Source organism: Triticum aestivum, chromosome 2D, assembly GCF_018294505.1.
Source record: "Triticum aestivum cultivar Chinese Spring chromosome 2D, IWGSC CS RefSeq v2.1, whole genome shotgun sequence".
NCBI lineage: Eukaryota > Viridiplantae > Streptophyta > Magnoliopsida > Poales > Poaceae > Triticum > Triticum aestivum.
In genome coordinates this window covers 511,869,509-511,891,481 of record NC_057799.1, presented here as the reverse complement: position 1 = coordinate 511,891,481, position 21,973 = coordinate 511,869,509, and the positions used below count along the sequence as shown (strand labels likewise).

The following is a 21,973-nucleotide window of genomic DNA, read 5'->3' as shown; positions in this document are numbered from 1 at the left end:
ATGCTGAGGAACTTCGACGGATGGGTCTTGCCGTTGTACTTCTCGCCGACGCCGGGCTTGAACGTGCGGTGGGATGGCCACTGGAACTGCCGCAGCTCACGGGTAAAGGCTGGACAACCCACCTCGTAAGGTAGGTCGCCGGAGCCTCCCGGAGCCGGGTGGTCTACAGCGGGCCCTGCCCGCTTGTCCGACTGGTGGCGTGTATCGCGCCGGCGCTCGATGGTAGTCCGAGCGTCTTCATGAGCTCGTTCCCGAAGAACTTGGCGCTGGTCGCGGTGAGTCCGCGGATCGGACGACGCTATGGAGATGTTATCACAAGCGTCGTCACGACGGGCTGTCACCCGTGATGGCTGGCGTGGAGGAGAGTGCACCGTGACCGCAGCACCCCCGGTTCTTCCACCGCTGACGTATGGTGGCTCGATGGAGCGCCGACCCGAGGGCCCCGTCGGTCGCGGATCGTCTTTGTTGGCGACGGCGATGAGGCTCCGGATGGTGGCTCTCCATTCGTCGAGCTTCTCCGCAGCAGGAGGGAAGTCGAGGAGTAGCTGCGCGCGCGCCAAAGCTTCTGCTGGCGTGGGTGGTGGCGAAAGCTGCATGGACCGTGGTGCGCTTCAACTTCTAACCACGTTAGAAGGAGCTCTGTCACGGTCCAGCAGCTGCGTGCCACTTTCGCCAGCGCTTCGGCGGGCTTGCTGGGCTCCTTCGTCCCACGGGTGACGCACATGACTCTTCCCCCGGCGGCGTCCAGGGTCTCCAGCGTGGTGGCGCTGCTCGTCGCGCGCACCTTGGGAGGAGCGCATTGTGGGCGCCGACGTAGGCATCTTGGAGGTCGCTGCGCCGCCCGTGGGTGGCACAGCGACACTCCTGGAGGGCCCCATGCCACTTGCGGGGGGCCCAGTCCCATCTTTGGACCTGGCGACGTGCGGCGCGTCGCTTGGCGCATGAACGATGCTGCTTGCCAGGCCCTGACTACCAGAACGATGCTGGTGCTCATGGGCCACGGCTCGGGTTCTGTCCGCGACCGGTCCGCTGCCCGCTCGCGCTGGTACGGGCCGTCTGGCTTCCGGTGAACCGACCGCCGTGGCCTTCTTGTTCTTGGGAGCCATGGTGATGAAGAACTGCTAGGCTAACTGCTAGACCCGATTCTCACAATTGCGCCCCCTACCTGGCGCGCCAAAGATGTCGGTGGGAAACGACACCTATGGGATCACAAGAATCCCTACTATGGTTGCCGGGGTGCGGGGTTGTGAGAAGAGCAGGAATAACAGTCAACACAAGGGTCGTTTACCCAGGTTCGGGCCGCGAGGATGTGTAATACCCTAGTCCTGCTTTGGTGGCTGTATTTCAGAGAGTTCTTGAGCTCTCGAACTAGCTATGGCGGTTGCGTAATCCAAAAGAGCCGAATCCCCCTCCAGTACGCCATGGGCCTCCTTTTATAGTTGAAAGGGGCTGCCACAGTGGCACATAGGAGGTGGAAAGGCGTACAGTGCCGTGAGCTTATCGCCCATATTACAGGACAAGATGCATTTAATGCATCGCTGAGGTGTCCTGATGCTTTATTGGGGACGGGAACGGAGCCCATCCCGTCTGTCGCCGCTCCTCCTTGTTCTGACACGCGCCCTGGCCAGTGGTGCATGCGGTGCCATGTAGGCAGGCAGGTAGCTGAGGTGGTGCGGTGGTAGGGTCTTCACGAAGATCTGCATGCCGCCACGCAGGCGCTCGCTGAGTTGGCTTGGGAGCCGCATGTTTCCACGCAGGTACCTGCCCAGTTGGTTGGGCTGGCAGCTGCATGCGGGTGGTGGTAGAGACTTGGCTGGTGTGGGCCTGGCAGTGGCCCTGCTAGCGTCCTCGGCAAGGGTCTTGCCGGGAGGCCCGGCAAGGGTCTTGCCGTGGTGCGCAGTCATCCCCGGCAAGGATCTTGTCGGGGGTCTTGTGGCTCTCCTCGGCAAGGATCTTGCCGAGGATCGTTGTCTTCCAATCCTCATATGATCTTGAATATTCCTTGTCTTCACAAAGATCTGCATGCCACCATGGAGGTGCCTCCCGAGCCCTGGCCCAACGTAGTTGATGGTGTTGGAAATCGTGGGCTCAAGGATGGCGTGCTCTGCTGGCGTGGGCGAGCTGCCCCGGCAAGGGTCTTGCCGGGGGAACCTTCTTCGTCCCTCTGCTTCTTTGTGTTCTTGGTCTTGGCGTTGTCTTGTTTGTCCCGTGCTTCGGCTTCTCTCCGGCTTCCCTCCTTTGCCCTGCTACATGTGGTCGTGGCGCGTGGCTCTGACTGCCCGTGCACAAGTAAAGGGGTCAAAAGGAGAGCCCCTACTTTTGTACACCGACATGTAGGCTTCATTCAATCCGCTCTTCGCGGACAGAACCCTCTCAACCACCGTGCCCATCAAGGTACGATGTTCCTCTGAGACGGACGCTTGTCGCAGCATGTTCGTCAATATATCCGGCGCTTCTGGATCCCCCGAAGCCGCTGTAGGAGTACGGCCTTCCTTCGAAGGGATCCGTTTATTCATCCCTAGAGTCGTCTCCGGCTGCAAACCGGATAGTCCGGGGCCTTTATTGTTGGCCCCCGAACCCTGGGCAACCGAAGTGTCACCTTCGGGTAATGTCTTCATCATCCCTCCCACCACTTGTTGATCGGGAGAGACCCTCCAGGACGACACCTCGAAGTCGTCCGCCCTATTGGGCGAGGAGGCCGGTGGAGGCATCTCGCTTTCCATCATCTCTGGGAGAAGATCTCCCGAGGAAGAGGATTGTTGAAGAAAACTGTGTGCTGAATTGCAAAGATATATATTCTAGGTAATTACCTCGGTAACAGGAAAGGAACGAGATATGTTTAAAACACCCTTGTTCACTTACGATTTGGCTAAAGGCTTGTCCTCACTTCGGAACTGTGCGACAATGTCGTCTTCCAAGCCCGAGCCGCCCGATGGTGGCATCTTGCCTCTCTTGGGAGCCTTTTCCTCCCAACCTTCGGAGGCGGCCCTTTTCTTACCATGGGGAGAAGGGATGTTGGCTTCTCTTCACTTTTGTCTTCGGGCAAGGGAACTCTGACCTCCCCGGACACAGTGTCTAATATACCTTCGGAAAGAAGGCCACCTTTGGCCTTCCCGCTCTCCGCCTTGCCCTCCTTCACAGGCACCTGGTACGGTGCTGGGGCCAGCATCCTTGTTAGCACGGGATCCGCTGAGTCTTCAGGAAGGGGGGCCGAACACCTAATCCGTTCCGCTTTCTTTATCTAGCCCTGGAAGAAGATGGTTTGCTCAGTATCTTATTACAGGATACTTGACTAAAAGGTGTTCGGGAGTAGTGTGCTTACCGAGGTATCCGGATGGTTGCAGTCGAGGCCAATATCCTCGATGGTGTCCGGCCACTGTTTTCGTGTCCCGAAAAACAATTTCCACATTCCTTTGTGCATCGTGCCGAAGAAGTGTTGAAGGGTCTGTGGCCCTTCCGGATTAAACTCCCATAGGCGGAGAGGCCGTCGCTGGCATGGCAGGGTCCGGCGGACTAGCATTACTTGAATCACATTGATAAGATTGATGTCCTTCTTAAGGAGGCTCCGGATGCGGCTCTGCAGAGTCTGCACTTCATCAATTGATCCCCAGTCCAACCCCTTGTTGACCCATGATGCAAGCTGAATCGGAGGGCTAGATCAGAACACAGGTGCATCCGCCCACTTGGAACCACGGGGCTCGGTGATATAGAACCACTCCTGCTGCCATAAGTTAGAAGATTCTGTGAAGGATCCATTTAGCCAAAGAGCGTTGGTGAGCTTGCTCACAGTGGCACCACCACACTCCGCCTGCTTCCCCCCGATCACCTGCGGCTTCACATGGAGGTCTTAAGCCACAAGCCGAAGTGTGGAGGGACTCGGAGGAAGGCTTCACACGTAACGATGAACGCCAAGATGAGAAGAAAAGGTTCGGGGCCAGATCGTGAAAATCTAGTCCGTAATAGAACATAAGCCCACGGACAAAGGGATTGAGAGCGAACCCTAACCCACGAAGGAAGTGGGAGATGAACACGACCCTCTCGCTGGATCTGGGGGTGGGGATAACCTGCCCTTCGGTGGGGAGCCGGTGGAGGATTTCCGCGGTAGATATCTTGCCGCCCGAAGCTTCGTGATATCCTCCTCTGTAACAGAAGAAGCCACCCACCGACCTTGAAGGCTGGATCTGGACATGACTGAGTCTCGTGGCGATTGAAACCTGGGTGTTGGAACTCGAGGTAAGAAAGGTTGAGGAAGAAGCAAGCATGGAGGAGAAAGGTGGGTCTGCGCCCCTTTATAAAGGCTGTGAATATCGAACGCCTCCTCCTGGGCCTTGAAACTTGCCTATTCCCAAGGAATCATACCAAAGAGACGGTTGGATTACCCACGTCCGTGTTGATGAGAATCCCGTGATAAGGGGACACGATCTCTGCTTTGACAAGACGTGCCAATAAAACCGCGTCTCAAAACGTGGAGTGGCAGGCCAAAAAACGGTTCAAAATAATGACCGGGTGGTGACGTGGCATCGCGCTGCAAAAATTTGTCAGCGAATTGGACTCGTGAAATATTATACTCTCTGCGGTTGTGTGTGGTACTTATGTTGCAGATCCGGACACGTTCGTCCGAAGACTATCTTGGAGTATTCGGAAAGGGGAACCCGCCTTGCAATGACGAAGACAATCTGCGCGCTGGACACCTCGTCATTGAAGCCTGGTTCAGGGGCTACTAAGGGAGTCCTGGACTAAGGGGTCCTCGGGCGTCCGGCCTGTTAGCCATGGGCCGGACTGATGGGCTGTGAAGATGCAAAGACCGAAGACTCTTACCCATGTCCGGATGGGACTTTCCTTGGCGTGGAAGGCAAGCTTGGCGGCCAAATATGAAGATTCCTTTCTCTGTAACCGACTTTATGTAACCCTAGATCCCTCCTGTGTCTATATAAACTGGAGGGCTAGGTCCGTAGGACCGAACACTCATCATTATAGTCATACATGCTAGACTTCTAGGCTTTTAGCCATTACGATCTCGTGGTAGATCAACTCTTGTAATACTCATATTCATCAAGATCAATCAAGTCGGAAGTAGGGTATTACCTCCATAGAGAGGGCCCGAACCTGGGTAAACATTGTGTCCCCTGTCTCCTGTTACCGTCGACCTTAGACGCACAGTTCGGGACCCCCTACCCGAGATCCGCCGGTTTTGACACCGACAACGTCACCATGGAAAATGAGGAGCAGCATGCGCCGGCTTTTATGTCGGTGTTCCAACGGGCGCAGGAGGAGCAGAGGTACAACCTGCTCCTCCTCGATTAGCACCGGCTGACGGAGGGCCGAACCTACGACGAGCGTGCAAGCGAGGAGGCCATGGACTCCATGGCCACGGAACCCGAACTTCATTCCGGAGCAGCGAGCGCTCTACGAGGTAGCGCGTGCTCACCGCGTCGCTTTCAACGCAGTGTCCGCACAGTGCGACGCGGACGTGGCCAAAGCACTGGCAGTGCTAGCGATCGAGGACGAGAACGTCGCCAGCTGTGCCTCCTACACACGACCGTCCAACTTTCGGGGGCGCGTGTGGCAGGTAGACAGTGGCGGACCGTCCGCGTCCATCATCGACCTCGCATCCACCGGCATTGGCAACGGATAGGTCGCGGACTCCTCCGAGGATGAGTGGGGCATGGGAGAGGGCAGGGCATTGTGTCCCATGTGGGTCATTTCGTCTCCCATGTTCTACTCTTCCTCGCTGGAATCCACACCTCCACTTCACGGGTCTTGAACCCCGTCGCCGTTGATGGAGACGACAGATGGAGGGTGTGGCCGCCGATGCGGAATACAAAGGAAGTGGACGACGGCCGCCGCCGAAGGATAGGTTTAGGGTTGAGCCACTTTTTTTGTCCTAAATGTTCGAAATGTAATGAGTTTCGTTCGGTTTATATAAAAATTTGTCGTGTTTGCATGAATTTCGTCCGGTTAGTTGAAAGCGGCTTCAAATGTATGCGGGCAGCGTTGGATGGTCGCATCCGGGCATCAGTGCCCGCGGATTGGCCCCCCTGTCCGCGGACAAATACTGGAGCAAATTTACGGGTCAGCGTTGGAGATGCCCAGATGACGAGCCTTGTCTTTAATTTCCATCATCCCTTAAGTTCTGAACAGTTGGGGTGAATCGTTTTAGGAGGTAGACACATGTAGGACTGCAAACGAGTTGAGTTCGAGCGAATTGGACCATACTCAGCTAAACTTATACTTAAATTTGAGCGAGCTCAGACTGAGTGAAGCTCGAGGTTGAGCTGTACAAAGTGGCTCGTTCTCAGCTTGTAACGATCTCGAGTCGATCTCGAGCTTGTTTCAAGTGATTTTCATTAATCTAAGGCAGTTCTTCTATCAAGATAAGCCACAACACAACATAAGAAATCATTATAAAATTAGACTTATTATCTCTCCACTAAAGACTACTAGTACTTAAAAGAAAGAGGTCATGGATGAACTAGCATGAGAAGAAAAGGAACGTGCGTCCGCTCTCAAATTTGGCCAAAATAATGCGGTATTTAACACGTGGCTTACCACTTATCATATTGAGGCTAAAATTTCTCCCCATTAATTAAGCTTCCATGTTTGCTAGTAGGTAAAATAAAAAAATCATACCCAACATATACAATAATAAGTTGTCTTGTTTCTTTTATTTAATAAATATTAATTAATATTATAATATGATATCGAGCTATCGAGTTAAAATTGAGCGAGCCAATTTTTCTGCCGAGCTACATAAAATGCTGATACTAAGCTTATTTCTTCTTGAGGCGACCTAAAATACGAGTCAACCTCAAGTGACTCACAAGCCATGAGCTTTTCTTGTAGGCCTAGACGCATGCAACTCTTTAGGATCAATTCCGTATTCTTTTTATAAAAGAAATACATGCAATTTTATTCATACTGGCAAATCATTTTTTTTTGCCAGGACATACGAGCAATCGTTACATGTAATACAATGCTTTCGATCCAGGGTTCAAGAAAGGTATTGCTAATACTATGAATTATAATGAAATCTCTCGAAGACTTCTTCTCCGTGATCTTGCATGACAAAATAATACCAAGACTTTAGTATAAAGACTGCAAGTGGATCAGAGGAGAGACACTACCACTCGTTTTACGTGACGTATTTGATTACAATAACATTTTTTGAAAGCCCCTTGAGTCGCCTATCAAAAAGATGGTAAATTCCTAGAGATACATACCATCCAACCACATGATCTTCATCATAGTGTCGATAAAGATAACTTCACAAAGAATCAAACCAATAAAAACAACATACAAATATACAACGCTAACATGAACTCATCAAGATCAAATAATCAACTCAATAGGGACACAAACCTCGTTAGCTATATGGTAGCACCAACGAAAAGATCACAGACACACCATGAAACACCACTAGGCGATGAAAAAGTCCACAAAGTTCTGATGATTCGAGGCCTTTCAACACCAAGATGACAGCCGAAGACGAGGAGACCAAAGATATCTCCAGCGGTTGATGTTGTTCCTCATCCCCTAACAGGATGTGGCCTGTCATCGAACATGTGGCCCATTCATCAATGGAGTTCTGTTTGTGAGCCAATTAAAAGAGGACTGGTCAGCCACCCCGTAAACTCTGTATGTCACACCCCATATGTCTAGCATTCGGTGTGTGAGAAATGTCGTCAGAGTTAAGCTATTTGTTGGTTTGATCATGAAAACAGAAATGATGCTCGGAAACAGATCATTTTCCAGCACACAAACTTGCATCAGGAAAAGAAAAAGGAGCCACTTCGTTTTTTCCCTGGGGCCAAAATTCAATTCTTCCAGGGTAGGCTCAAAATTATAGGTGGTCCAAGCTGGGTAGCAGGGCCTCACACACATAGGCCCATATAATCCATTTCCTCGATCACCATGCTAATCGGGGGAGCTCCTATTCAGCGCTATAGGCGCCGGTTCACGCAGCTGGTGCTCGCGCGCGACGTGCAGCGGGCCGGCCCAACAAGCTGTTGAAAGGTAATACGCGAAGGAAAAAAAAACTCCAGGTTTATTCGACTCGACTGGGAATCAAACTCTGGCCGCCAATTTGAATGCCACACACGTTAACCACTAGGACAAGCTCACTTTGTTTAATTATTAGAGGAAACAACGTTATGTGGCCCTTCTTTTTAATAAAATATTAAACATATAGTAGTATTATATACCAGCTATAAATTATTTGAATAAAGAAAACATAAATTTGAAAAAAGCATTCACAAAAACCGTGAATTGAAAGAAATGGAAATTTTGAAAAAGATTTGTGCCAATTGAAAAAAGTCCATTGTTTTGACAAAAAACTCATCGATTTCGAAAAAAATTCATCAAATTTGAATAAAAGTTCACCGAATTAGAAAAAAGGTTCATGAATTTGAATCAAGTTCATCGACTTTGAACAAACGTTCATCAATTTGAATAAAGTTCATCGACTTTGAAAAAAAGTTCACCAATTTGGGAAAAAGTTAACTGATTTTGAAAAAAATTCATCAAATCGGAAAAAAATCAAAGATTTTGAGAAAAAGTTCATAGATTTTGAAAAAAGTTCATCAAACTTTAAACAAAAATCAACAATTTTGAGAAAAAAATCATCAAATTTGAAAAAAGTTAATCGAATATGAAAAAGGTTCATCAAATTTGAAAAACGGTCATCGAAATTTAAAAACAATTCATCAACTTTTAGAAAAAGGTTCATCAATTTCGCAGAAATAGCTCATCGAACCAGGAAGAAGAAAAAAGAAAAAAGGGAAAAAGAAAGAAAAAGCAGAAGTAATAAAAGAATGAGAAAGATGAACAATATCAGACGAGGTTGTGTGGCATGGTGGTTACTCCACTGCGCCTCGAGCTCTCCCCGCACACACTTCTTTTGCGTTTTTGGATACCGAAGAAAAAAACCTACAGATTAACACAGATAAATGGGCCGGCCCAGCTAACGCGGCTGCAGGAGCTGGTTAGGAAAATTTCCCTTAACCGGCGCCTGCAGCGCCGAATAGGGTTTGCCGCTAATCCGATCCCTTCAACCCCTCGAAAGAAAAAATCCGACTCTTCAAAGGTGCTGGCAGCCGCTGACGTCACGCCTGCTTCCGGTAATGATGGCCGCATATAATTTTTTTTCTATGCTGTAGCCTGCAGGGTGGCCCATGCCATGCGCACGCGTCCCCTCCCAGCCGCTCTACCGAGAGACCACCATGATTTGATTCTCTCTCCCCCGACTATGATATCAGCTGTGCGCTCCACACAGCGAAGCCCGGAGGCGAAAAGGGGACCGAGCAAGGCGGCTCCCGGACCGCCCGTCGATCCTCCCCTCTCATTCGGCAGCCCCCCTCGCATCCTCCGAAATCCCCCATTCCCCGGTTCGTTCCTAGGTGAGCTTCTACTTCCACTCCTGCAGATTCGCTGGTTCTGTTTCGTTTCGCGGATGAAAATGTCCATTTTTTCTGGCAAAGAAATGGTTGTCAGGCGCTTGATCTGTGGCTGGTGGGGGAGAGATCCTAGTTCTTTAGATCCGAGGCATTATGGCATCGATTGCTGCCCATGGCTTGTCTGTCCGCCTGTCTCTCGAGGATGGATTCAAACTCAGGCACTGCTTTCCTGTAGTTTAGTATACTAGTGTCGGTGATGTTAATTACGGTTGCTCCGGATTTCCCCCCAGCAAAAGGGTTTCAATTATCATTTCAAGATGCAAGGGGGTTTCACTTGCTGTAACAGTCGACCGCCGAGAACCCTGAGATAATGTGATGTCTGAAAGTACACTAGTAAATTCCTTGTTATTCAGTTGGTAGAACAATGATTGTGGGTCTGACAATAAGATGCAACACTAAGTGGCTATAGTATGATTAGCAGCGTTTTCTGCTTGCGCAAATCTAGCATGATCCGGTAATGTTCTACCTGTTCCCTTGTCAGGTTCTCATGAGCATGGAGGTGCTACATGATACAACAGGGAAGAAGGAAGCGGTTGTGTACTATATGGATGCCCCCTTGCCATATGCAATTGAAGAGAATTTCGGGGGATGCTTCTTTGAAGATGATGTTGATCTTGCACAAGTTCTTCAAGATCAGGTTTCATGCCGTTCCCTGTCCGCATCTTATTTGGCTGTGTCCATCGTGTCCTAGTCTGCGTGTTGTTGTCGTTGCTCCTGTTAGTTTGCATTAGAAACCTCAGTCAGATATTCTATCCTAGACATTTGTCCGTTGGGGAGGGTATGATGCTGCAGTTTTCTGTTGTCTTGTGCATAGTAATCTCAACCAAATGTTTTTCTATCCAAGGGCCAAAGCTGTTCATTTTTTTATGTCAAGCTTGACCAGGTGTAGTAATATGATGTAGACCATTTCTAGCGGATCATATTTGTACTTATGTAGTTATCTTAAATCACACACCATAAAAATGATTCATCTTTCATGACATTTATGATCCAAGGGCCAAAGCTTTTCATGACATTTACACTGCAAAATTACAAACTAATTGTTTGTCGCCAGATCCAAATGGGTTATTGGTTCACCAAATGACCAAATATGTGGAATCTTCATTTAAAGTGTTTAGGCGTAATTGATATGCTTTTCTTGTTTGTAGCACAAACAGCGTAGTACAAAATATGACAGAACATTCTCATTAATTTGCCTATTGTCACCCTCTGTTCAGGAAATAGTGTATCAATTAATCCAAGGAAATGATGGAAGTGGTTTATCCAGGACTCATTCAGATCCTGGTTCTAGTTGTGGCCATCCACAAAAATCGAGTGGGCGAAGATTAACAAGAGGCGCAAATTATGAGTCACAGCTAGCTGTCGATGAAGCTTTAGCTAGAGACTTGCAGGCGATGGAGGACCAAATTGCTAGGGCAACGATAGATGACAAGAAGAGAAAAGAAGGTGATTAGTTATCTGCTGGTACTCTTCTATATCTTGCAACTCAATATGGTACGACTTTTAAATGTTGTTAAGACACCTGTTTAGGAAGAAAGCCCGTAAGTTCTTCAACATCCAACAATGGCAATACTTCTGTGAGCAGATCTTCTCAGGTATTTACTTTCGACAGCTTTGATTCTACAGATTTGCTTCGAATAATCTATTATATAACTAAAACAATGAAGATAAAGCCACCTTGTTATTCCAAATAGGCTAAATTATTTGGTTCGTTAATATATGTTGGGTCCTAATTATAACGGAGGAGATTTAAAATCTAACATCAAAGCTACATGCGCACATGTGTTTGCATCCAAACATTAAAGTTAATGTCCGACTTGGCAAGAAGTATTTCAGATCGTATCGGGGTTGTATTGGCTGATGTCATGAAATAATCAAATGAGAAATCTTTTTGCTTTGTATATGCTTCACACGGATCATGACTAAGGTAAATCATATTTGTGTGGCCTCTGGCTCGGCAAGACAGATGTGGTGGCAATTTTCAACTTTGCATTAGTTTACTTTAGCTGTACAACTTTATTAGTGGAGAAAAACATAGATCTATCTACGCATAAAGTCTGGAATAAAAAGTAAAATAGTTATATTTATCTGATTTATATGTGAATTCAACGTAAAACTAAAACGTGGAATAAAAATAAAATACAACTAGGGAACCTACGACCCTCAACACGCTTCGTTCTTACACAAATGACATCCTAGAATACATGCAGTAAAACTTTTCTAACTCTGGGTATACATAAAAAATAATATTTACATTGTCAAGTAAAAATAATACCTCCTCCTTCCATATATACATGGCCAACTAGTCTTGTCTCAAATCAGACCTGTTTAAGTTTGACAAGTTTATAGAAAAATATCAGCATCTACAATACCAAATCAATATCACCATAATTATTATGAAGTATGTTTTCATAATATATTCATTGGGTGTTGTAGATGCGGATATATTTTTCGTACAATTGGTCAAATTTAAATAATTTTAACTTGAGAAAAGATTAATTGGCCTTGCATAAAATGGAAGGAACGAGTATCATTTTGCGCGGATATTTTTTTCGTAATACTACATTTACAGTTGTATAATGTGTATTCATATGAATTATGATCATCAATGTTGTGTGCTGAAGGCCGTGAAAATTAAGGCATGTAAGAGTATAACACCATATTGAAAATCTAGCGACGCAAATATTTGGGGCACCTGCTAGTTGTATTTAATTTAATATGTGTTTTCCTCTATCTTGCCACTGCAGGTATTAACGAAGGATGAAGTTGATCCTGATAATATGACTTATGAGGTGTGTAGCATCAAGTGCTTTGTGTGACCAGTATATTCCCTAATGTTCCATCAAGGGTTGTGCCTCACTACCAGTTAATTTTTGGTTCCCTGATATATTATATCTGAAAGGACCCTTGTAGCCTTTGATGTGAATCGTGGATAACAATTGTATAGATATTTTCTTGTTTATAGTAAGTAGTACGAAAAAATAAAACACACATCAGTTTGTTTCGACATCTGTTAAGCAATGTTCTATATACATAAAAATGGGATGCTACATGATATACCTCTTACTTCAATTTTTGAATCACTTGTGTATTACAGGAACTACAACAATTAGGGGAAACTATTGGGACTGAAAGTAAAGGGTTGCCAGAAGATGTGATAGCTCTCCTTAAGTCTTCAACATACAAAGTTGGGATATTCTCAAGAAAGGAAAAACATGATGAGTATGTCCTCAAGCCTCGTTCACTTTTTTGTTGAACTTGTGATATAAATTTGTGCATAATTGTCATGGACAGCTATGCACAAGTCACTCACCATTTTACCCCAAGAACCTGCTTCACTGATTAATCTATTGAGTAGTATCTTTGTAATCTTAAGGTTCATCATATGACATTGTGCCAGCATGTGATATTCCTATGGTGGAGTACTATTTTCTATGTATGCTGTATATGCTCATATCAATCCATATTTTAAGTAGCAAACAATTTAAATGTCCTCTTCTGTTAATGTTTAAACAAACAGATGTGTGATATGCTGTATGGCTTACAAGAACCGCGATAAGCTGACTACATTGCCCTGTCAGCATCAGTACCATCGAACTTGTGTTGCCAAATGGTTGAAGATCAACAAGGTAAGCTACCTTGCCTTTGCAGCTTTTGTCATTGATGCGTATTGCTTCCACAGGAACTTCTAGGGGTTGTTGTAGTTTTCTGTGAACATGACCAGATTCCTACTTGCCATATAATTGTTTCTTGGATCTTTATTCATTGTTAAATTCAGTCAGACGTTAGCTCAGAATCCTTTGTGTACTTCCTGATATGTATCAATGTATGGCAAGTGCAGTTTATTCTTCGTCCTGATAGGAAGGGATTTTATGGCTAGAAATGTTGTAGATATAGTTTAGAGCAAATGATGGTGCTGGAAGAAACAGCTCACCTAATTGTTAATGATAGGGGAGTGGATGTCCTGTAATGCTTGCTGTCGACAGTATGACCGTTTTCCTTCGCTGTTTTCTTTCTCTTGAGATGTTTGACTTCTGATCAGCTTAGTTCAATTCATTGTGCTGCGTTGACAGGTATGCCCCGTTTGCAACAAGGAGGTTTTTGGGTCGTGACAGCGAAGACCGTAGATTCACCCGACGTCCAATGTCAACATGCTTCAGAAACGCTGTCACTTACGCAGGCAGGCCGCGAAAGAGGCAAACTGGATGTACTCTTTAGTTATCGTATAAGATGAACTGGAGCTTCTGTTGCATCGCCAGCAAAATAAAGAAGGCAGATGCTCGTGTTGAGTTTAGCACTTTAGCTGTTATGTGACTTGGAGTAATGTATTTCCCACGGGTTTCAAGCTTGGCGCCTTTCTGTATTGCACCATACTGTAGATTGTGTGTAGTCGTGACCTATTCCCTCAAAAAAGAAAAAGGGTAGTGGTGACCGTTGGCATGCTTCCTCTGGGTTGCCTGAGTATTGTCTTTTTCCATGCTTGGATGAATAGAGCTCTGATGGAACCGGGCCTGGGTAGTTAAGATTTTCTGTATTTTGACTTCTGAACCAACCTGATGGGACTCTCTTCTTAGCTACTCAAGGCTACTCCTACAAGGTAATCCTTCCATCCGTATATTAAATGGACATATAAGTATGTTGGACAAAAGGGGACAAGCGTGACGTTCACCGGAATAAAATTCCACACACGCAACAACCATAGTAGGCAGTAAAATATGGCGAGTTCATAATTGGTGGCCACATAGTACAAAAATTCTAAGCTCATTGGCCTAGCTCGGACTAGATATTTTTGCTGGATATATACGGATTAGTATTTTTTTTGGGTTGATATGCGGAGTAGTTAACTTACCTCAATGATAAGTGACACACTTCAGGTGCGTGGCACTCCGGTACTGACATTTTTTGATGGCAATTCCAGTCACGCAAAGATAGCAAATCCAGTGACACAAGTTTCTGTCAAAAATAAACTAAAGCATGAAAATTGTTATGCTTGCCAACTAAAATTGCCATCCTCGGATAACTAAACTTGCCCTCGAACGTTCAGAGTTGCCATGTGCTTGTACCTAGCATTTGACACTTATCAAGGTCCTTAACTTAAGGGTTGATAAGGATTCAATGGTCCCTCGCAGCTAGAGCAAGTATCTGGATGGTCCCAATCTCTTCTTCTCAGTCCATCAGAAATCCATAGTCTGTTCTAGATTAGTGTCCAAATGAAAAAGTTAATTTTCATCTCCGTCTTTATGCTTCAAACTTTGTCAAGGTGCGGCTTGGGGATGCATGAAAGAAACTGCACTCCATATGCAGACTTGGCCATGTACATCTCATTGGCAGCAATCTTCCATGTAATCTCATCAGTTCTCGTCCACAGAGATATGAAGGAATCCATCACGACAGCAGAGTTAATCCTTCGTAAACCCCTCCTCCAATTCCATGAGCTTAAAGCCTCTCTCACAGTAGTGCCCTTATCCTTGAGAGCCCCAAAAGAGCTGACACCATTTCCATTGGAGCTTGCCCATCTGGCCATCTATGTTTCTAAAAACTCACTTTCTCCCCGTTCCAAAAGCCTATGTTACCTTATTATACTTGCTCTTATGTCTGCTTGCCGTCGGTGGAGAGAAAGAAGAGGAAGACAGGCTAGCATGCATGCATCGATGTACATCTCTCTACTAGGACTAGGAGTAGTACCACTACTACTAGCCTCCTGCTCACATGGTCACGAAGATTCCCATTTGTGGCATGCCTACTGTTAGAGTAGTCATTATGGTATACGACTTCTAATCCAAGTCAGTTTTGTACCCCTATTCCAAGTCGGTTTGTACCCTCTTATATACTCTTGTATGCCGCACCAAATCATCAATAAGCAACAGTTTTATTCAGCTTTCATGGTATCAGATACCGGTCCCAGGGTTTAGGGTATGGCTCCGCCAACGCCACCGCCGCCCGGCTACTTCGAGCGCCGGGCCGCACTCATCGCCAAGGCTGCCAACTCCGCGGCCGCTTCTCTCTCGGCCCTCACCATAGCTCCACAAAATTACCCTGCACCCATCCTCGCCGCACCAATATCTCTTGCTGACACAATCTCCGACGTCAGCCCCTACATCCCCATAGTTCTTGATCTCGCCGCCCACAACTACTATCATTGGAGACATCTCTTCGATCTCCACCTCGGCCGCTGCAACCTGCGCTCGCATGTCGCCGCCAACTGTGTTCCCCGCCCCGACGATCCGCAATGGTTGAAAGACGATCTCGCGATCGTCCAGTGGTTCTACACCCGCATCACCACCGAGATCTTCAACATGCTCGATCACGACGGCGCCACCGCTGCCAACATCTGGCACTCCCTCCGTCAGCTCTTCCAAAGCAACACCGACGCTCGGAAAAACGCTCTCCACACCGAGCTTCGCAATATGGTGCAAGGAGACGCCCCGGTGAACCTGTTCTGCCAGCGCGTTAAGACCATTGGTGATGAGCTCCGCGAACTCGGCGATACAGTTAGCGACTCACAGCTAATCAATATCGTCGTCGTCGGCCTCAGCGAAGACTTTGACAAGCAAGCCTCGTTCATACCGATGATACGGCCCCCTCCTACCTTCGCTGAAGTTCGTTCCTTGCTACAACTCGCGGCGGAAACACAAGCTCGCAAGGACTCTCGCCCCAAGGTCTTTCATGTTGCGGCTCATCCTCCTCTGTCGTCTACACCAGCGCCGCCTTCCAGGCCGGCTCCTGCCGCCGGGCCGTCCGCATCGTCATCTGTTCAACCGCCCCCAGGCTGGCGTCCTAGTCCGAACTACCGCGGCAAAAACCCTATCTACAGGCCGCCGTCGACTCGTTCGGTTCCGCCTACGACATCACCAGCACCCAGTCCTGCACCACCCACCAGTGCTCCATATGCGGTTGCATGGCGGCCTCCTCATGATCCTTGGACGGGGCTTGTTCAAGCATGGCCCATGCCCTGGTCCGCTCCGTCCACCCTCGGTGCTCCGCCGGCATACTCAGGTGCCTGGCAACCCGGCCTTCGGCCGCCTACTGGTGCTCCCGGAGTTCTTAACCCCCGACAGCCGGCCAATGCCTATCACGCCGCCCCGACGTATGCTCCTTATGGTCATTACACCACTGACGGCGGCGCCTACTACACACCTCAGCCGGCCCTGCTCCCGACGCCACCCCCACCACAGCCGGCCAATGCCTACTACACTCCCCAGCCGGCCCTACTGCCTTCACCATCGTATCCGCCGGCACTGCTTCCGACACCACCCTCACCTGCGACGCCGAGCTGGGATCAAGCTGCCTTTCTCCAGGCCATGAATAACTTTGCTGCACAAGGAAACTCAGGTACGGATTAGATCTTTGATTCAGGGGCCTCTAGTCATATGTCTGCATCTAGTAATTGGTTATCTTCTTGCACTAAATCTCCTTTCCCTTCCATTATCCTTGGAGATGGATCATCTATTCCTATATATTGTGTTGGTCAGGCTCAACTTCCCTCTTCCACCAAACCTCTTTTACTTCGCGATGTTCTAGTTGCACCCGCCCTCATTAAAAATCTTATCTCTGTTCGCCAATTTACTTGCGACAATCTAGTTTCGGCTGAATTTGACCCTTTTGGTTTATCTGTGAAGGATTACCTGACCAAGGCCGAGATCGCTCGCTTCAATAGCTCTGGTGATCTTTATTCTCTTAATGGAGTTCCTGCCGCCACCCCTCCAACATTCATGCTGGCCTCCGTCGATCTCTGGCATCGTCGCTTGGGCCATCCCAACCCCGCCTTCTTAGCTTCTATGCTTAGTGAATTTACCATCCATGTAATAGGGACTCTCATAATTCTGTGTTTTGCGAGTCTTGTCAATTAGGCAAACATGTGCGTCTTCCCTTTAGTTCCTCTAGTTCTTGTAGCACTTATCCCTTTGAACTAATACTTGTGATTTATGGACCTCTCCCATTGCAAGTGTTTCGGGTTTTAAATACTACCTTGTTATCCTAGATGATTTCACTCACTTTATCTGGACTTTTCCTCTACGCAACAAATCCAAGGTCCATTCTCTTTTCCTTAATTTTCAACGCTATGTGTCTGTTCACTTCTTCCTCCCAATTCGCTTTATCCAATGTGACAATGGTCGCGAGTTTGATAACATTAAAAATCGTACTTTCTTCTTACAACATGGCATCCTGCTTAGGTTCTCATGTCCCTACACATCCCCTCAAAATGGTAAAGCAGAACGCTCTCTTCGCACCCTTAATGATATAGTTCGCACTCTCCTCATTCAATCATCTATGCCTCCCAAGTTTTGGGCTGAAGCCCTACACATGGCCACCTTTCTTCTAAATATTCGACCTTCTAAAAATAAACCCAACACTACTCCCTATTATTCCCTCTTTCTTTCCCACCCCGACTACTTCGCGGTTCGTGTTTTCGGCTGTCTCTGTTTTCCCAATGCCTACGCCACTTCTGCAAATAAATTGTCACCACGCTCTATCCCATGTGCTTTTCTCGGCTTCTCTGACGAGCACAAAGGCTATCGCTGTCTTGACCTTCACACCGGACACGTTCATGTCTCTCGTCATGTCACGTTTGCTGAGCACATTTTTCCTTTCTCACAACGCACTACTACACCATCCAACACCCCTAGCTCCGCAAACACCCCCTCTCCCCGTCCTTTCCAACTATATACTCCCCTACCTGCCGAACACAACTTATCACCACCACCATTAACACCCACCATAGCCAATCCCAACCATACACTCACCCCACCCGAGACGTCCCCAACACCCCCGGCCCCTGCTCCCTCCCCAACACCCCCGGCCCCTACTCCCACTCCACCACCCAGTCCTGCTCCCACTCCACCACCCAGCCCTACTCCTTCGTCCGACTCTTCCGCTGCGCCGGACTCACCAGTACCCACCTTACCCCCTCGTGCTATTCCTACAGCAGCCCCGATTAATGATCATCGCATGCGTACTAGGGCCAAATCAGGATTTCATCAACCCCAAGACCGCCTAAACCTTCATACCTCCGTATCTCTCACTTCTCTTCCAAAGAATTACAAAACTGCTCTACTTGATCCCAATTGGGCCGCTGCCATGCAAGAAGAATATAATGCTTTACTTCAAAACAACACCTGGCAACTTGTTCCTCGTCCTCCCAATACAAATACTGTTTCTGGCAAATGGATTTTTCGCCAAAAGTTCCACTCCGATGGGAGCCTCTCACGATATAAAGCCAGGTGGGTTTGTCGTGGCTTTTCTCAGCAACAAGAAATTGATTACGAAGAAACCTTCTCTCCTGTTGTTAAACCTAGCACCATTCGCACCGTTCTTAGTGTTGCTGTCTCCTCTTCATGGCCCATTCACCAACTTGATGTTAAAAATGCTTTCCTCCATGGTTCCCTTCAAGAAACTGTCTACTGCCAGCAACCTCTGGGTTTTGAAAATCCATCCTTTCCAACTCATGTATGTCTTCTTTAGAAATCTCTCTACGGTCTTAAACAGGCCCCACGAGCTTGGTTTCAACGCTTCTCCTCCTTCATTCAAACAATAGGCTTCACTCCATCTCTCTCCGACACCTCTCTTTTTGTGTATCATCAAACTTCTGACACCGCCTATTTACTTCTCTATGTAGATGATATCATTCTTACCGCCTCCTCTCAAAAGTTCTTAGATCATATTGTCTCTCTTCTTAGATCTGAATTTTCTATGACTGACCTAGGACTCCTTCATCATTTCTTAGGCATTGCTGTTTTTCGAGATTCCTCCAGCCTTTTTCTTTCCCAACGCCAGTATATTCTTGATCTTCTTAATCGTGCCGGTATGCTTGACTGTCAATCATCTCGCACTCCTGTCGATACTAGTTTTAAACTTTCGGCTACCGGTGGACCCTTTTCCGATCCTACTCTCTATCGTAGCCTAACAGGTGCTCTCCAATATCTCACCATTACTCGTCCTGAAATCTCTTTTGCTGTTCAACAAGCATGTCTCTATATGCATGATCCCCAGGTTCCTCACTATAATCATGTTAAACGCATTCTTCGGTATTTAAAAGGAACTCTCAATCATGGTCTCCACCTCAATAATTCTTCTCCAAACTCGCTTACCGCATACTCTGATGCAGACTGGGCTGGTTGTCTTGACACTCGAAGGTCCACTTCCGGTTTTTGTGTTTTTCTTGGTAACAATTTGATTTCTTGGTCTTCGAAAAGACAGGTTACAGTCTCACGTTCGTCAGCCGAGGCTGAGTATCGCGCTGTGGCACATGCCGTTGCAGATACAATCTGGATTCGGCAGTTACTCTCCGAGCTACACAGGCCTATTGAGCATGCCACTATTGTCTACTGTGACAACATATCAGCAGTCTACATGACCAGCAATCCAGTTCAACACCGACGCACAAAGCATATTGAGATTGATATTCATTTTGTTCGTGAAAAGGTTGCTCTTGGTCAGGTTCGGGTGCTTCATGTTCCCTCTACGGCTCAGTTTGCTGACATTTTCACCAAGGCACTGCCTACTAAGTCGTTTCAAGATATCTGTTTCAGTCTCAACGTCGTCGAGCCTGCCGTTGATACTGCGGGGGGATGTTAGAGTAGTCATTATGGTATACGACTTCTAGTCCAAGTCAGTTTTGTACCCCTACCCCAAGTCGGTTTGTACCCTCTTATATACTCTTGTATGCCGCATCAAATCATCAATAAGCAACAGTTTTATTCAGCTTTCACCTACCGCCAGCTGGCGGTAGGGTATTTTTCATGTTAAGCAAGCGTGACGGCGCAGTTAAGTCCTGCAGCCGAGACTCGTGGCGGTAGGCAGTTATACCCTACAGCTAAACAATATGGTTGTAGAAAAAAGGTTAGATCTTGAATTTTTTGAAATCAGAGTCAAATCTGCAGATCTCGGCCGTCGACGTTTAGAAGTGGATAGGGCAGGCGTGGCCGGGTGACTCGGATCAGCACTCATTGGGCCCACGTGAAATGTTTCGTATTGCTCGGCTCCACCTTGCCCGTGACCCAGAGGTTAAGGCCGGTCGGCTCCTTCCTGATTAGACACCCGCACGTGGGTCCCTAGTGGTTAACCATTGTCTCACAAAACGCTACTCGTATGAGATGTCTCTCCTAAAAAATCCAAGTGGCAAAATAACATCATAGCAAAGATAAGAACTCTACCATTTTTCAAGAAAAAAAGATAAGAGCAACTCCAATGGGGCGACCCATTTCGTCCGCGGCCGTCCGTTTGGGTCGGCGCGGACAGAAAAGGCGGCCCAATGCGCCGACCCAAACGGACGCGCGTATGTTTTTCGTCCGCGGACGACCCATTCCCGGCCCATTTTTGAGCCTGATTTGCGTCGGCACGGACACGCGACGGACGCGCGCGCTCGCCTACTTCTGTCCCCGGGCCCGCTGGTCTGTGGCATATTGGCCTCCCCTCCCCCCCGGCCAACAAGCAACCCTCGCCCCCGCCTCCTCCGTCACCGACGCCGCCGTCCATTTTTCCCGGCGACTCTTCCAGCTGCCCTGTCGGAGAGAAAAGGAAAAGATTTGCCCAAGAGCAAGAGAGTGTTAGAAAGGATGTCGAGCGTGCCTTTGGTGTTTTGCAATTCGATGGGGCATCGTTCGGTATCCTGCTAATACTTGGAGCACGCAGAAACTATGGGAGGTGATGACTGCTTGTGTGATCATGCATAATATGATCGTAGAAGACGAGCGCCCGGAACGTCTGTACGATCAAGGCTTTCAGTTTCAGGGTGAGAATGTTGTGCCTGAGCATGGAGTAGCGGCAACATTTGAGCAGTTCACTCAGTTTCATGAAGACATGCGTGATTGGGAAACTCACATGCAACTGCAAAATGATTTGGTTGAGCATACGTGGACTCATGTTGGCAACCAATAGATGTATCTTCTTTTATTCGTTTGCAAAACTATGTGAAACATTTTTATTTTTATTTAGCCTGTAAAACTATACTCCCTCCGTTCCTAAATATTTGTCTTTCTAAAGATTTCAAATAAATACCACATACAAATGTATATAGACATATTTTACAGTGTAGATTCACTCATTTTGCTTCGTATGTAGTCACTTGTTGAAATCTCTAGAAAGACAAATATTTAGGAACGGAGGGAGTACTATTTATTTGGGCGGCTAAACTATTTTGCTTGTTAAATTTTTATTTCACAATATGTTAAATGCAATGTAAAATTGGACGGCCAGCTGGCCACGCCCGCACATATGGATCGGCGCGTTGGGCACGCTGCCGACCCATATGAAAAACAGGACGGACGCCGGGCTGCCGGCCGACCCAAACGGACAAAAAACGGACGAAATCGCTGTCCGTTTGGGTCGGCCTGTTGGAGTTGCTCTAAAGAACTCGTGCCCAAGATCGACGATGCATGTGGGCGCCCCGGAGGTTGCCGACAGAAGGATGGCGACTGATAGCCGCTGAGAAGCTCGAAAAATATATGGAGACAATGTTGGTCGATCATGCAGACGATATATATATAAATATATGATCGCCCGTAATTTCGTAGCGTCCAGAA

At 47.5% G+C, this 21,973-nt stretch overlaps 1 protein-coding gene across 2 annotated transcripts; it reads left to right on the top strand.

Annotated features, from left to right (window-relative positions):
* The first annotated feature begins 9,167 nt into the window (after nucleotides 1–9,167).
* On the top strand, nucleotides 9,168–13,899 carry LOC123054136 (E3 ubiquitin ligase BIG BROTHER-related). 2 transcript variants are annotated; one of them, XM_044477832.1, is made up of 8 exons: nucleotides 9,168–9,395; nucleotides 9,934–10,089; nucleotides 10,670–10,898; nucleotides 10,983–11,047; nucleotides 12,200–12,244; nucleotides 12,550–12,674; nucleotides 12,973–13,081; nucleotides 13,526–13,899. In XM_044477832.1, exons 2-8 carry the CDS (start codon nucleotides 9,940–9,942, stop codon nucleotides 13,562–13,564), a joined length of 762 nt encoding a protein of 253 aa, XP_044333767.1. In that variant the 5' UTR covers nucleotides 9,168–9,395; nucleotides 9,934–9,939; the 3' UTR covers nucleotides 13,565–13,899. The 2 variants fall into 2 exon arrangements, with proteins under 2 accessions (XP_044333767.1, XP_044333766.1); XM_044477831.1 differs by having other exon boundaries at nucleotides 10,971–11,047.
* The last annotated feature ends 8,074 nt before the right edge of the window (nucleotides 13,900–21,973 follow it).